The following is a 15,806-nucleotide window of genomic DNA, read 5'->3' on the forward strand; positions in this document are numbered from 1 at the left end:
TAATTTGCGTAAACAGGATTCTACTGTATGTCTTTACTGCAGAACAGTTAAGAACCATTACAGAATGTTATAAAAATATAGTACAGAACAAAAAGTAATATTACAGAATACCACAACATAAAGAATTGACTCTGCCCAATTTAGTTTGGATAAATGAAGTTTTATTGTAGTTATTATAAGATTTTCTAAATTCACATGCGCAATTAATAAGATGCCAACTGTCACATAAATTTGCTATTATTTTATACAGTAAAATTAATAAAATAATAAAAAGAAAAATACCATGCAGATGAGCAAAAAACAGTGAAATACCAATATCATATAAATGAAATGCATCTACACTAATATTAAACATAAAAAAAAATTGGTACTTTTCTGTTTCGTCCGCGCAAATCTCGCCAAGCAGACTTTATTGGCGACAACATACAGTATACACATAAAAAATATTTAAAAAATGTTAGTTCTAAGAATTTTTTATTTCGCAAGCATAAACATTTTAATATCGCTTAAAATTTTATAAAAAGCCAATAAATAAAGACAATAAATTTGTAAAAAGACATTAATTTAAGAATTTACTATGCTTTCATGGTTCAACATCCTGATTCGCCGGTTCATATCACGTGACCCCAAGCGATCTCATCTCACGTAAAATACTCTGCAAAAATCTAATGCTCTCAGTAATTATCTACATTAATTTCAAGTTAAATCTTAATTTGGAACACAAGTTTAAATGCAAGAAATATTTCAATTCGTACGAATAGCTTACTCAGAAATTATGTAAAACTGTAGTGCTTTACTTCGCTAATGCATTCTCATTAGAATTGATGAATTTAACCCTTGACTTTACCTTTTCTATATTTTCGGCTTCGGGTAAGCGCTGTGATTGACGTAATTACCGAAAATGGCTTTAGACATAAAACTGAACTATCTGATAAAAATTCTGTGTAATTGTATGCCAGTATTGAAAGAAACAATCAATCTGATAAAAAAAAAAAAAAAAAAAAAAAAAAAGAAGCTGCGACTTGTTTTAAAAATGAGGCGTAAAAGGTTACCAGCGAGAATATTCCGTTTGGCATCGGTTGTACCATTATTGGCGACTTTATCGCTTGCGCCGGCAAAACGGAAAAGTACCAAAAAATTTTAAAGTTGTCTTATAACACAAATTTGCTCAAGGAAAAAGAGAAGCTTACAGAATATATAAGAGAAAAATACCTCTAGCCAAAAGAACAGCAGCATTTCCAGAACCTCCAATATCTTCAGGCCCTGAGACAACCCATCTCGAACGGGAATGAACATTGTAAAGGTCAAAAGTATTGACTCCACTGTCCATACCTGCAACTTGTATTTAAAGAAAAAATTCTTTGGCACAAAATACCAAAAATGGTGATTTAAAAGTAAATTAACCTAACTAAATACTTTTTCAATAGACATTTACACATAAAAAAACTAATTTATGAACATCAATGACTAACACTGAAAATATACAATAAATAAATACTACCCTGTTTAAAGATGTAACTCTTCATTTAGCTGTAGTACTTGGGTAAGATCAAGTAACAAGGAAAATTTTACATATGATTAAAGAATTAAGAGAAACATTAAATCTGTTTTGTAAAAACTAAAATCAAAATCAAAATATGTCAAACTTGCAACCATAATGGAAGCCTGCTTCTTCAGTTTAATAATAAAAGTAAAACAGAAGCATAACTGAATGCCAAATTTACAGTAACTTTTTTGATTCAGTCAAATTTTCAATTACAATTTTTTTTTTTTTTTTTTTCCCAGATTTGTTCAGTCTTAGTTTACCTAAATTTTACTGTGCTAAGATCCTCTATACAAATCCTCTAAGGAAACATTTTTATTAAAAAGCAATATAATTTAAACTTCTATCAATTTGCAACACAGAAATTTTGACAAATTCAAATATATTTTTCAACACAAAATTTGAATTGAGTTTTGATGCCTCCTTCATAATAAAAAATTTTAAATCAATACATTAACTTCTGCAAAAGGAGAAAACTTATAATCTTTGTTTTTTTTTAACACTTTTTCCTAATTTGGTCAAGATATTAAGCTGATCTTTATTATTTATTTCATTATGTAGATTACAATACTACCTGATATAAAAAAACTGAAATAGATAATTATAAATTTAAAAAAAGGGGGGGCGAGCATTTGAAAAACCATTACATCATATTTCAGCCAAATCAGTATTTTGTCTTGCAGAATGCACTCTAAACTTTACTTTGGGGATATTTTAAAAATATAACTTCTGACTGTAATTTTGTAAAAAAACAAATGCATAGGATATATTTTAAAGTAACTGAAAATAAAAACTTTATTTAAAAAATTGAACTAAATAAACCTCATTTTGATCTGAAATGTATTCCTCTTTTATACATTAATGAAGATATTTTTACTTGGTCCAGAAAAGACGCATGGTAAATAAGCATAGCTAGAAAATTAAATCACGTTTTTATTACTTATATCGCACTTGCCTATTTCTAGCACCTATATGTGGCATTCAGACAATAAAGATAAAATTATTATTAATTTACTGCAGAACAGTAAATTTTGAATTGTATTTCAAAATTTACTGTTCTGAAGTAAAGTTGTATTATGACAAAGTTGTTTCATTTATCGCCATGTTGTTGTTTCATTTATGATAGCCTGAGTAGTTGAATGTTATGGAAATCCTATTGTGACGTAATTGGGTGCATGATTCTGAGAAATTTTGAATTATGGGATGTTTTGTAAGTGCTTTTGTGGGGTGTGTTGGTTTTATTGTTTAGACGGTAGAATGGCTGAATCTAGTAAGATTAATTTGACGTTTCTGTATGATTTGGAACGAAAGGGGAAAAGACCATTAATTGACTGGTGTGTAAATAAAGGTTTACTTAGTAGCCATTATAAGTGTCCTGTATGTATGAAGGATATGCGTCTAGTCGAACGTAAAAACCATTTAGATGTATTTGAATGAGTTTGTAGGAAGAAAGGTTCAGATATGGCGATGCCGATAAATGGATTCGAGTTTAAATAATTTTAAAAAGATTTTGGATGCTGTTAAGGAATTTTGTGTGCCACAGACTAAAGACGAAAGAACTTCTAAATAGAGTAAGTGGATATTTGCTTTCCGTAGTGCTTAAATGTATAACATGTTTTTCCTTTTTTATGTTATTTTATTGTTTGATTTAAAATGTAGTTTATTTAGATTATGTATTTTTTGTTTGCCTGTATTGTAGAATTGGGTGCTCCTTTGATTTTTTAAGTGAAAATATATCAATGTGTACATGGACAAAGTGAAGAGAGTGTGCAATGCAAGTTTGTGTAATTCTTGGATTTTTTTAAAGTGAAAATAGGTTGACGTGTACATGGATAAAGCCAAGGGCCTACGCAATGCCATTTTTGAGCAATTTGGGGATTTTTTTTTAAAGTGAAAGTAGGTCAATGTGTACGTGAATACCAAGTTTGTGCAATTCTTTGTCTTGTTATTTTGACTTTGTGCAGCGGTGATTTTTGGCACAAAAATCGCCATTATGCAAGCCAAAATAATAAGTCAAAGAATTGCACAAATTTGGTATCCATGTACCACCAAAAATCCCCAAGGAGTACCCTAAAATATACTTTCACCAAATTTAGATTGACAGAAGTTACTAAAAGAAGATGAAAACTAAATGAGTAAAAAATAACTATAATACATCAATACTTTTTGTTATTGGGTTCAGATTCAGAAATGTACATGTGTGTATAAATACATATATATAAACAGTTTTGAGTCCTGTTCCAATCACCAAAAAGCTTAGATATGTTTAATTCACAAACAAAAGCAGTAAATATATTTTTAAGTAAACAATGCAAATTCGAAAACCTCATCAAAAATAAATAATATAAGAACTTGCAGTGATAGTAAAAATGCAACATGTGCTAATACATGATTATGTGGCGAGGTGTAAGAACATATAGTTTTGTTCTTACACCTGTTGTTCTTACGAAGTGTAAGAACAACAGTTAAGTCTGGTTTAAGTTGTATCTTAGAGAAAAATTATTTCAACAAGCATTCAGACTAAAGCAGTGAATGGCATTTGTAAGTTTAAAAACAATTTATAAACTAGAACAGAAGGACAGAATACATAATTTAATAAAAATTAGCTAAGCAGATATCATAGCACAACTTTTCTTTTTCACATCATAAAGTAAGAAGAAACCACTATGAAATTAAATATGCATATTCTTTTATTATGCATAATTTAATATTCAGTTTTTAGCAAATATTGTAATATACTACTAAAATAATACTAAAATGTAATATACACAATAAAAATAATCTGGTACTTCTTTGTTACAGCAAGCCCCTGAGATTGAATTGCCAATCAACCAAGATATTACACCAGAATCTGGCTATATGTTCTTACACCTTGCCACATAATCATGTATTAGCACATGTTGCATTTTTACTATCGCTGCAAGTTCTTACATTATTTATTTTTGATGAGGTTTTCGAATTTGCATTGTTTACTTAAAAATATATTCACTGCTTTTGTTTGTGAATATGATGTTAACAATTTTTAATTTTACGTGTAATGAGGTGGATGCCATATATTTTTTCAAAAAAGAGGTCTTCTAACCGACAAATGAGTATTCAAAAATGGGCACAACATGAAATGGTACTATTCGGTTTGAGGGCCGTAAAAAATCGCCAAACTATTGTTGATGCCAGTGCTGCCAAAAATAATTGTGGCAACCCTAACACAAGAAAGGAAGTATAATAGTAAATAACTATCTAAGATTGATGTATTAATTTAGATGAAAGGTTAATTTCATATAATACTTTTGGCTCATCTTTGGAATATTTTAACAGGTAGTTAGGTGACATTTTGGTAAGGCGATAAAGGTTACTAGCTAGGACTTTAGCAGTGTACATGGATAAAGTCAAGAGTGCACGCAATGCCATTTTTGTGCAATTCTGGGTTTTTTTTTAAGTGAAAATAGGTCGACGTGTACATGGATACAGTGTATGTGCAATTCTTAAAAACGCGGCAAGCAGTGGGCAATTCTGCACTTTCTCCCAATTTTGCATCTAATCTTTGTCATGATTAAGCACTTTTGTTCCATAAAAGTTCTAGCATAAGCGTAACTCGGCTAGCAGATTGTTGGAAAAAAATCTTGAGTAAAAAAAAAAAAAAAGCCTTTACTTCGTGAAAACAAAATGGCGTCCAAAAAAAACTAGCAGGTTGCTGTAGCAGAGTTGGTCACCAAATTTTCGCCAAAAAATTGTTAAGTTACCATAATCCAAAGATTAACCACACTTTTTTATTATTATAATTTATATAAAAAAGGCTAAACATGACTGAATGGAAAAACTCCTAAACATAAATGAATGGATGCCTACATCGCTCTACCGAGTTATCACTAAAGGATAATTTCATCTCGTTGGTTGTTCAAACATAATTTTCTATAATGAATGATGCCTTTTCTTTGAAAAAATTTTTGGTAAAGTGCAGAATCGCCGACTTATTTGTTTGCCGCTTTTTACAAGGGTAAAAACAATTGGATTTTTGTCAATTTTATTTTACTTTTTAAGTGAAAATAGGTCGATGTGTACATAGATAAAGTCAAGGGTGTGTGCAGTGCCATTTTTGTGCAATTCTGGGATTTTTTTTTAAAGTGAAAATAGATTGACGTGTACATGGATACCGAGTATGTGCAATTCTTAAAAACGCGTCAAGCAGTGGGTGATTCTGCACTTTACCCAAAATTCTACTGCGGACTTTTCATCATGGGCAATTCCCAAATTGTTAAATTCATAGGATATCAAAAAAGGATTTAAAATCAAAAAAAGGATTTAAAAATTAAACTACTATTTCGATGGTGTCTTAGAAAATATAGAACTATATAAACTTAAGTAATCTGAAATCAGCGCGTACGCTAGATTTGGTGCGCTGTTAAATGGGTGCGTTTGCTAGATTTAGCGCTTTTGCGCATACATTTTCACTGCAATTTTTTACGGTTCTCAAAATGGATTAGTACCCATGAAACTTATATTGCTGACAAAAACACTGGGAGGTGCAATGTTAAACATTGCAAAAAGAAGGGTCTCCATGTTGGAAACTGATTCAGCAGTTCTAGAATATCATTCGTCATTGCTATTAGAATTAGGTATTCTTAAGCAGAGAAGTTGATATCCATGAAATGGGTAATGAACAGTTAAATATGTATGAAAGCACTGCAGTTGACTGGAACAATTACATGCAATAAAATAATAGTAAGGATAAGGGTAAGAATTCTCAAAAATATTCTCAGGAAATGACATGCGAGTATTACTGTTATTAGTATATACTGTGCTGTTTATTTTTTACATTAGTGCTTCATGGGCTTAGCAAAATTACAGCTGAGATCTTGGTGCAAGGCCGCTATAAAAATGAAGTACCAGTAATTTCTGAAGTATATCTAAGAAGACAAAATAATACATTAATTTGCTTTAATTTCTATATATCAGTCAAAAGTAAACTAAAAAAACTTACTGAAACAACCATTTAAAGAGGTTACAAAATCTCCATAATCAAGGAATATTTTCTGACGAAATTCAGGCTGAATGTGCTGTCGATCCTTGGGTTCTGAAATTAAGCCTTTACCTCCACTAACCCTGAGTAAAAATGATAATGATATTTATACACACTAATAAAGATAATACAAAAAATAAAAATAATGATGTAATTTTAAAATGCATTATTAATTAAGTGATAAAGATCAAATGAAAATCCTTCAACTGCTTTGTTTTTTATTATTCAATACAGAATGAAGAGTAGAAATGATGATGGTATTTAAAAAACATCCTATTAACTATAGTAAAGACCAAATATAAATCTAACATCAAAATTCTGCTCCTGCTTTGTGTTTGATAACCATTAAAATTAAACTGCTTAAATATAATTGAATTAGAATTTATGCATAATTATATCACAAATTTAAATTACTCAAGACTTAAACACATTTTTTAAAGTTTATTACTTTTTTGACCTATGTTTAAATTATTTAATTTAATATATTAGTTATCTAATTTACTATCACAGAACTTGTCTATTTTACAAGCTAAAATTTTCAAGTCAATCTTTCACCCACTGAATGTTAACAGTTTGAAACATTTTTTCCAAATAAAATAAGTTTTGAGAAAAAATTAATTTATATGAAATTATATATTAGAGACGACCTAATTTCCTTCTTAAATCATTCATAAATAATAATGCAGTAAAGATTGAAAACATGAATTACTTTTTCAATTTTTGAGTTTTTTTTATTAAAGCTTTCCTATTAAAAAGAGATTTTTTTTTAAATACAGGATATATAAAAACAATTTTTTTTTTAGTTCGGAAAATTGTGCACTGCTTTTCTTTTTAAATACAGGAACTCATTGTTATCTTCGTTACCTCTCACTCCCTCAAAAAAAATCAAAACAAATAGACCAATACTGACACACATGATAAATATTACTTATCAATGGTATTTTCAAGGTTATTGTAAGAATTCACACTTTGAGATTATGAAGTTGAGATCAAAGTCAGGGCTAAATCTTGTTTCACATTCTGTCTGCTCAGTTAAAAAATTCTCATCAACTATGAGGAATTTTTTTTAAATATAGTAATAAAAAATCTGAATATTAGTCTCTTTGATAGTTTTTTTTTTTTTTTTAAATTCAGCAGTTATATAATATACAAAATTCATCAATATAAATTCCACATTGCACCTTTTTTTTTTTTTTTTTTCAAAAACATAATGCAGTGGAACATAAGAGATGATTTATTTTCCCAAAAACATGTAAAATATTTAAGATTCATCAGGGAAAAAAATAAACTGACATTCAGTATAATTAGCCTAAAAGAGCATTAGTTACTTAAAATATGTCATTTTGTTAATACTGTATACTTACATTAATAATATTTCAATATTACACTTTATAATGTGTAAAAACAATGATAATAGTATTGACTGGGGGAAAAACTCCCTCCTCCTCCAAATATTATGACTATTTTATTGTTAAATAAAAATCTTTAACACACATTCTCAGAAACAAAGCAAAACAATCAATTAGAAATTATTTTGTATGTGTAATTTAGGATTACATATAACTATACCACAGAGGTGCATCCAGTTTCATAAACTAACCGCATAGCGATATTGCTGCATAATGACCTGCAGCAAAAGTTTGCAGGTTTCCCCTCCCCCTCCCCTCCTCCCAACTTTAGCATGAGACAGAGTGTGGAGTTTATCTGAAAATAAATTCAGTTTTGCAAATGGTGTGGAGTACAAATGTTAGAAACAGAGACTATGACAGTTTGAGCAAGATGATGTCAAATTCTGCCAAAAATTTGACACATCTACAAATGAAGAATTTTGGAAACTGTATGGTAACTGTGAAGAAAGAAAGAAAAGAAAATGTATGATAAAGAAGACTTCTGTCACAAAGCTGTATTAAAATAATATAAATGTTTTTCATAAAGAACAAACAGTTTTGAGACACATGAGCACACCAGCAGCCAATGGTCAGGAATTAAAGGTAAAATTTGAGAAGGTTAAACTGCCAACTGATTGCACACCTATAACAGCAGGTGAGACCAAACACCATATTTCACAAAATATTCTGGTTGAGTCACATTAAGCAGCCCGGCCAGATTAAGATTTAGAGGTCCTAAGCACTTAAAAGATTTTGGTGCCCCCACTTACATTTACTCCTTTTTCCTATTTCTTTTTTCTTGGTCTTTGTTCAACTGCATCATTCTGTGTTAAAACTGTCAATGGAAATTTTTTCTGGTGCCCTCTTTCCCTGAGTTCTTAATGACCTTTTTTATAGTGTCCCCTTTCCCTGAGTTCTTAATGACCTTTTTATAGTGCCTCCTTTCCTTGAGGCCCTAAGCACATGCTTATTTCACTTAATGGTTAATCCAGCTCTGTTAAGCAGCATACTGTTTCATATATCCTGAAAGAAACCTGATTCCATGATCATTTCTTGCAACCTGATCAATAATGATAAAGATGGTATCATTCTGAACCAGATCATATCAGGAGGTTGAACATAGGATTTTCTTTATGATTCACAACTGAAGTGATGATGACTGACCATCATTCCACAGAAGGAACAAAGTGCAACAAGACAGATCAGAAAGGCAAAGTTATACTTGCTTGATTGCTTTTTGACTCTTCATGTGTAAAATTCTCATAAAATTTATCCCATAAGAAGCTACTCTAAACAAAGATTTATACTTGCAGCTCTTCAGCATCTATACAATTTAATTCACTGTAACCATTTCAGGCTTTGGCATGAAAAGGTCTGGCTGCAGCTACAGAATGCAAATGCATACGTGCTTATCCAAGAAGGGCTGACAAAGCAACATGTCATCACTTTGTCACACCCTCCATACTCACCTGATATTGCATTATGATATTTCTTTTAGTTCTCCTCTTGAAAGCAAAGCTCTGAAGGTGCTGACTTCAGCTGGCTGAGGAGATCATCACTGCCGCAAAGGAAGATTCAATTTCGTTGAGCATGGAATTTTAAAGTTCATTGATGGAGAGCAGAAGTATAAATATCATGTTTCCAACTTAAGATTTCACTTTCTTATCTAAAAATGGCACATATTTACAGAATAATTTGACAAAAAAAAAAAAAAAAAAAAAAAAAAAAAAAAAAAAAACTCGCTACAAATCTTGATATTTTGAGCACATACAGGGACCATATCAAGTACATAAATTATTGACAAACAAAGAAGATTTGATAAATAAAAAAACCTTACCACAATCCTGCCAAAGCAGACTTAACGCCCAAACGTCGAGAAAGCATTAAGCCTTCAGAAATATAATGTTCCATAGAATTAAATGGGATCATTCTAATACCACCACACTGAAACACAAAACAAAATACATATTATAAAATGATTAAAAAATATATTCATTCAAACTGAGCTTAACAACTGGAAAAACATAAATTACATTAGGTCACCTAACATAATTAGTTCAACTTTATATTTCATTAGCAACATTTTAAAGTTAATACATAAAATAAAAGGTGACAGATCAAGCTGAAAGGAAATACAGTACAGTCCCACAAACTCAACAACTTTCCGGAACTTTTTAAACATATCTCCAGGCCAAACAGTACGAATATTACATATAATTATTATTTATGCATATGTCTCTGTGTCTCATTTCAATGACTGGAGACTACTTTTTCTGTAATTTTTGCCATTAATTCTTGGAACTGCCTAACAAATTTCAAGATATGTTGTAATATTTAACAATGCTGTTTGCTTCTTTCGAGGATATGAAGAAAGTCAGGTAGCAGCTGGTTGCTGGCTCACATTCCTTTCTATTGTTACGAAATGTTAGGAGACTTGTCTGAAATTTTGTTACTGCATCTTATTGACAACTAAACTCGCACCATTTCACTGCGGGTTTCGTTCCTCAGTTCACATCCAGGCATTCCAAGTGTTACATATTTTGGGGAATTTTTGATATTCTATGAAGTGAAAATGTCATTTGAAAAGAAAACAAACTATGACAATGGAAATGAAAGATGCCTTAAAGAAATGGACAAAGGAGAAAGTGTAAACAAAGTTACCATGGATTTAGGTGTTGAGGCAGAGTAGTTTGATATGGTGGAAAAAGATGAGGTCTGAAATCGAGTCTTTGTACGTGAAAAGAGCATGTACGAATAGTTTAAAGGAAAGAAAAAGTATGAAAGGTGTTGAATACGAAAAGGTGAGTGAGACGCTTTATTTGTAGTTCAGGCAGCAAAGGGAACAGAGAACACTCATTTCGGGACCAATCTTGCAAGAGAAAGCCCTAAAATTTTACTATGAATTTTAAGAAAGAGAGCCTGGATTTACTGCTAGTTCTGGCTGGCTCGACAGATGGAAAAACTGGTAACATCACCCAATGATCAATGCGCAAGAGTAAATTTTTTTTAAATTCATACATTATTCGTCTCTAGCATCATAACGTTCGATTTCCAGAGTTTTTTAGTTAAAACATTATAAATATAATATCACATGCATGAAAGGGTTAAATATTAAGAGTTCTGAAAAACCCACTCCTTATTCCGTAAAACTCGATAGTCTCTCAGTCCACTTTATGTCAAGTTTGCGGGACTCTACTGTATTTGAAAAACACTGAAATTTTAGTTGGTGCAATTTTTAAAGTGTTTATATCACTGTTATTTGCACAGATATAATACCATTGGTAATTGGTACTTATTGAAATTGACAATAGATTATTTAGAGCTAATGGATTGATTTGGAGACCACTGTGTATTATGTAAGCAAAGATGGATGAGGGTTTCCCTTTTCCCTTGCATGTGCTACTGGGGCCAAAACACCCAGTTCAGCTTGGACAAAAAAAAAAAAAAAAAAAAAAAAAAAAAAGCTTGTGCATGATAATTTAATACTTATATAGAAATACAGTCAAAAGTCGTTAATCCGGACTGGTCGGGACTTCAGCGATTCCGGATTATCGATCATCAGTTTAAATTGCGTAAGATGGCATGCAGAAATTATAAAATTAAAAATATGAAACCGTAATTTATGAAATAAAGAACAATTATGATCTAAAAAGTATCAAAATTTACAAAAAAAAAAGCTTAATATTTATTTGTTTACTTTATTAAACATTTCTTTCAATGTAAGTTGTTTAAGTTGCTTCGTTTTATGTGATAATACTTTCTCTTTACTTCTATAAACAGACATAATTTTTTGTTCACTTACAAAGTTCCGCTGTTCAAGTCCCGTTAATTGCTGTGCCGAGAATACCGACTAACTAGTCAATAGAAATTTTTTCGTTTTCACTAACCTCTCTGTCACATTCTTCATGTCTTTATCCATTTTTTGCAGCAATTCCACTTTTTGTTTGATGGACATCGAAACATACTTTCGTTTTGTACGATCCTTTGGGAGCTCCAGAATCAAAAATTCTATTTGACATAATCGAAAGTTCAAGTTTACTTTTATAGTATTGCTCTTACAGTCTGCAAAAAATAATAAGCCGGATCCAATTCGAAAATTAAGGAACAACGCAATCATCAACATTAACTGAAATAGATAATTAGATAATTTTAGCTTACACCGTCCGTTATACATAAAACGCGCATGCGAAAACGTATTCTGCGCTTGCGCACATGCAAATGCGCAGTCGTAAGAGTCTTACGCGAACGCGTAAACGCCTATGCGCATGTGTCAATGCGGCGCATGCGCAGAAAGTTTTTAGCTTTGAGGTCCGGATTATAGATCATTCCGAATTATGGGTGTCCGAATTAACGACTTTTGACTGTATTTTAATAAAAACGTGTACAAGTTACCCATAGTTAAATACATTAGTGAGATGGTCGAGACTGAATTTTATCAACAATTTTTTATATATTTGGTTGAAAGTTAGTCGTTGATATTCTTAAGATTGCAAGTGTTGATCTGTCAGTTTACTCTTAATTTTGACTTTTTCAGATTCATACGAGAAAATGTTTGTTCACATATATAAGTACTACCAAACATGGTAGCACATCTGCTTGCATTAATTTTCAAGCACAAAACTTCGGCAGGTTAAGTTCTATAAAAGTCCAGAATATCTAAATCATGGAATCTGGATTTACATAAGTCAGAAGTTTGTAAATCGATAAGTTCTATTTGAACATCTTCTAGAGCTTCTTCGACTACAACAGAAAATGAGTCCTCGAACAGTTTAACTTTATGCAACTCAAAGTCTCCAAATCACTTTTCAAAAGAAATAAGAAGTCTCTTTATTTGATCTGAATAATCCAGTTGTTTAACAGGAAAAGTTTCTTCGAGTTTTTTCAAATAAGGAAAATTGACAAAATTTTGACAGCCAAGCTGCTTTGAGAACAGCTGGAGTTTTAGTTTGAAAGCAGATACTGCATTGACCAGGTGATTGATGAATTAGTTTCATCAATTTTTGTTTAGGTCATTCAGATGGGCTGTCACATTAACTAAAAATGCTAAGCCACACTTGAAAAATGGTTCCTTCAACATCCTAGTTTGCTTGCCATTTTTGTTAATCTTTGGATTATGGTAACTTGGCGATTTTTTGGCAAAAATTTGGCAACCAATCCTGCAACAGCAATCTGCTAGTTTTGTTTTGGATGCCATTTTGTTTTCATGAAGTAAAGGCATTTTTTTTTTTTTTTTTTTTTTTTACTCAACATTTTTTTGAACAATCTGCTAGGCGAATTACGCTTATACTAGAACTTTTATAGAACAAAAGTTCTTAATCATGACGAAGATTAGGTGCAAAATTGGGAGAAAGTGCAGAATCACAAACTACTTACCGCGTTTTTAAGAATTGCACATACACGATATCATCCGTGTACACGTCGACCTATTTTCACTTAAAAAAAATCCCAAAATTGCACAAAAATGGCATTGCGCACACTCTTGACTTTATCCATGTACACTGCTAAAGTTCTAGCTAGTAACCTTTATCCCCTTACCAAAATGTCGCCAAACTACCAGTTACCATATTCCAAAGATTAGCCGCCATTTTCTTCAGGGAATGGTATTATTTCATCAATCGAATCAACAAACCTTTTCAAAGACTCACGGCTCATCCATTGTACTTCAGAGTAATATATGAGATCACTATGTGGTGCATCAGTGTGTTCTAGGATTTCCTTAAATTGCCTGTGGTTTAAACCATGTGAGCGAATCAAATTGATTGTATCGCTCATTACTTACAGAACATGGTCAAATCCTAGTTCTTTCGCATACAGCTGCTCTGGATGCGTGATACAATGATACCCACGCAAATCTTTTCCTCTATCATCCAAATTGTTTCTCAGTAGATTCACCATGCCATTCTTAATTCCAATCATGGCTGGAATTCAGAATGGCATGGTGAGTAGACATACTAACAAGTTTGTTAATATCAAAATTAGGAGCAGAACACAAATTTAAAACAGGATAAAATATCAGTTAAAGTTGTTCGGCCCTTCATTGAACTCATTCCAACAAGTTCTTCAGTTACTTCAAAATTTTCGACAAACAAAAGAAGCTGAGCTATTGAAGTAATATCTGTTGACTCATCGGCTGCTAAAGAAAGTCTTAAATTTGGCAGTAGCATTCTGTAACTCTTCAGTAACATCATCAGATAAATTTTCAATTCTTCTTTGAATTGTCATTCTGCTGAGAATCACATTTTTAAATTTCTGCATAGCTTCACGGCATACATTCTCAGAAGCCAATATACATTTCTTTACTAAATAGCCATCAATAAATGGGCAGCCACTTTTAGCAATTCCCAAACTAACTTCAATACAATTATCTAACTGTGAATATGCCTTTGTAAATATATTCCTTTGAGCAACGAGAGAATGGTGAAGAGATTCGATCCTCTCCCTCAAGCTTTGAAAATGTTGAGTGTTTCATGTCGTAGTGTTGCTTAATGTTATACACCTTGCAGGAAGTAATCATAAAATTACATATCAAGCATGTAATTCTATTATTTTTCTCAACAAAAAAAGTATTTTGAAAAAAAAAAAAAAAAAAAAAAAGCCTCCAAAAATTTCCTGTTATAGTTTGCTTTTTTTTCCGTTTTGCATCCATTCATCATGGCAACTATCAAAACCACATGGAACAAAAATTGCAAAAATTCTATGTTGGTTCCACTTTCAAAATAATATTTAAACAAAAAAGTGAAATATTCAAAACATGAAACTTCTTAATGGTCTTGAAAAGAAAAATAAACACACACGTGATAAAACAATGCATAGTCAAGCCGAAAAGTGCAACGACGGCAAGCAAATGAATGCACCGCTTCAGATCTGAGCAAATTATTTTCTCTTCAACTTTACTAGCGCATAGGTGCAAACACACTTGTGCTATGTCATACCACAGACTCTTTCTCAATCTTCTACAGGTGTTGGTCCCACAGGCTCGGAGCAATTTTTGTGTTCAGGTAGTGGATACATAGTTTGGTTGACGGCGGGAACTTGGTGCAGTGCCAAATCTCACTTCGAGGAGACAGAATAAAATGAGAAATGAAGGGGGGAGTGGTGAAATTTTTTTGCTTGCAACCCTTTCTAGAGACAACTAATATGTGAAATCACAACAAAAATTTGAAAAGGTCTTGGTGGGCCACAAGTTGACCACTTGTGGGCCACAGGTTGTGCCTCCCTAATCAAAATTATTAAAATTCAAGACAAAAATAGATCTTTATACAACTCTTATTAAACTTATTATAGTGTACGGTAGTGAATGCTAGCCATTAACAAAAACAGATGATAATAACTGTAAGTTTCAAGATTAGTTGAAAGTAACGAGGATGTGATTTGAGAATATTTAGAGAGAGATTTTATTTGAGAGTATTATTAATTATTAGAATATCATTTTAAGTTTTATTGACTAAGAATCCTTTATGTAAATAACTACTGTTCATAAAATATTTTAAAATAAAGTTTTATGATGCTTACTTATGTTAACTTCAAGACACATCAAAATCATTGATGTTAATTAGGAACTTGGCAATGTGTGTTCAAAATACTAACAAGAAAACAATCTTTGTAATCAAATTCCAAAAATAACTAGTCTCTCACACATGTTCAAACAAAAGCAGGATAAGAATTGACGAACACAAGGGAAAAAGTAAACTATACTGGCAAATTTTTAACTGCAATGTTTGCTCTTATTTGATTACATAATAGCATATATGTGCTGACACACACTGAATGTACACAGCAGCATATATGTAATGACACAAAATAGCATATGCAGTGAGAAATGAAATTTGAAAAAATATACAACTGTGATTTAATCTGA

The 15,806-nt window shown here is 31.5% G+C and overlaps 1 protein-coding gene across 3 annotated transcripts in view; it reads right to left on the reverse strand.

Moving 5' to 3' along the window:
• Positions 1-15,806, reverse strand: part of LOC118201890 (uncharacterized) — an 80,291-nt gene that overhangs the window by 38,882 nt on the left and 25,603 nt on the right. For all 3 annotated transcript variants that reach the window (XM_085818775.1, XM_035374052.2, XM_035374051.2), the window contains exons 2-4: positions 9,786-9,892; positions 6,522-6,643; positions 1,213-1,338 (exon numbers count right to left, since the gene is read on the reverse strand). In XM_085818775.1, coding sequence (XP_085674901.1) covers positions 1,213-1,338; positions 6,522-6,643; positions 9,786-9,892 — 355 coding nt within the window. The remainder of the gene's footprint in view (positions 1-1,212; positions 1,339-6,521; positions 6,644-9,785; positions 9,893-15,806) is intronic.

The sequence above is a fragment of the Stegodyphus dumicola genome, chromosome 6, assembly GCF_044657685.1.
Source record: "Stegodyphus dumicola isolate Sdum_Otavi_A_Nest chromosome 6, ASM4465768v1".
NCBI lineage: Eukaryota > Metazoa > Arthropoda > Arachnida > Araneae > Eresidae > Stegodyphus > Stegodyphus dumicola.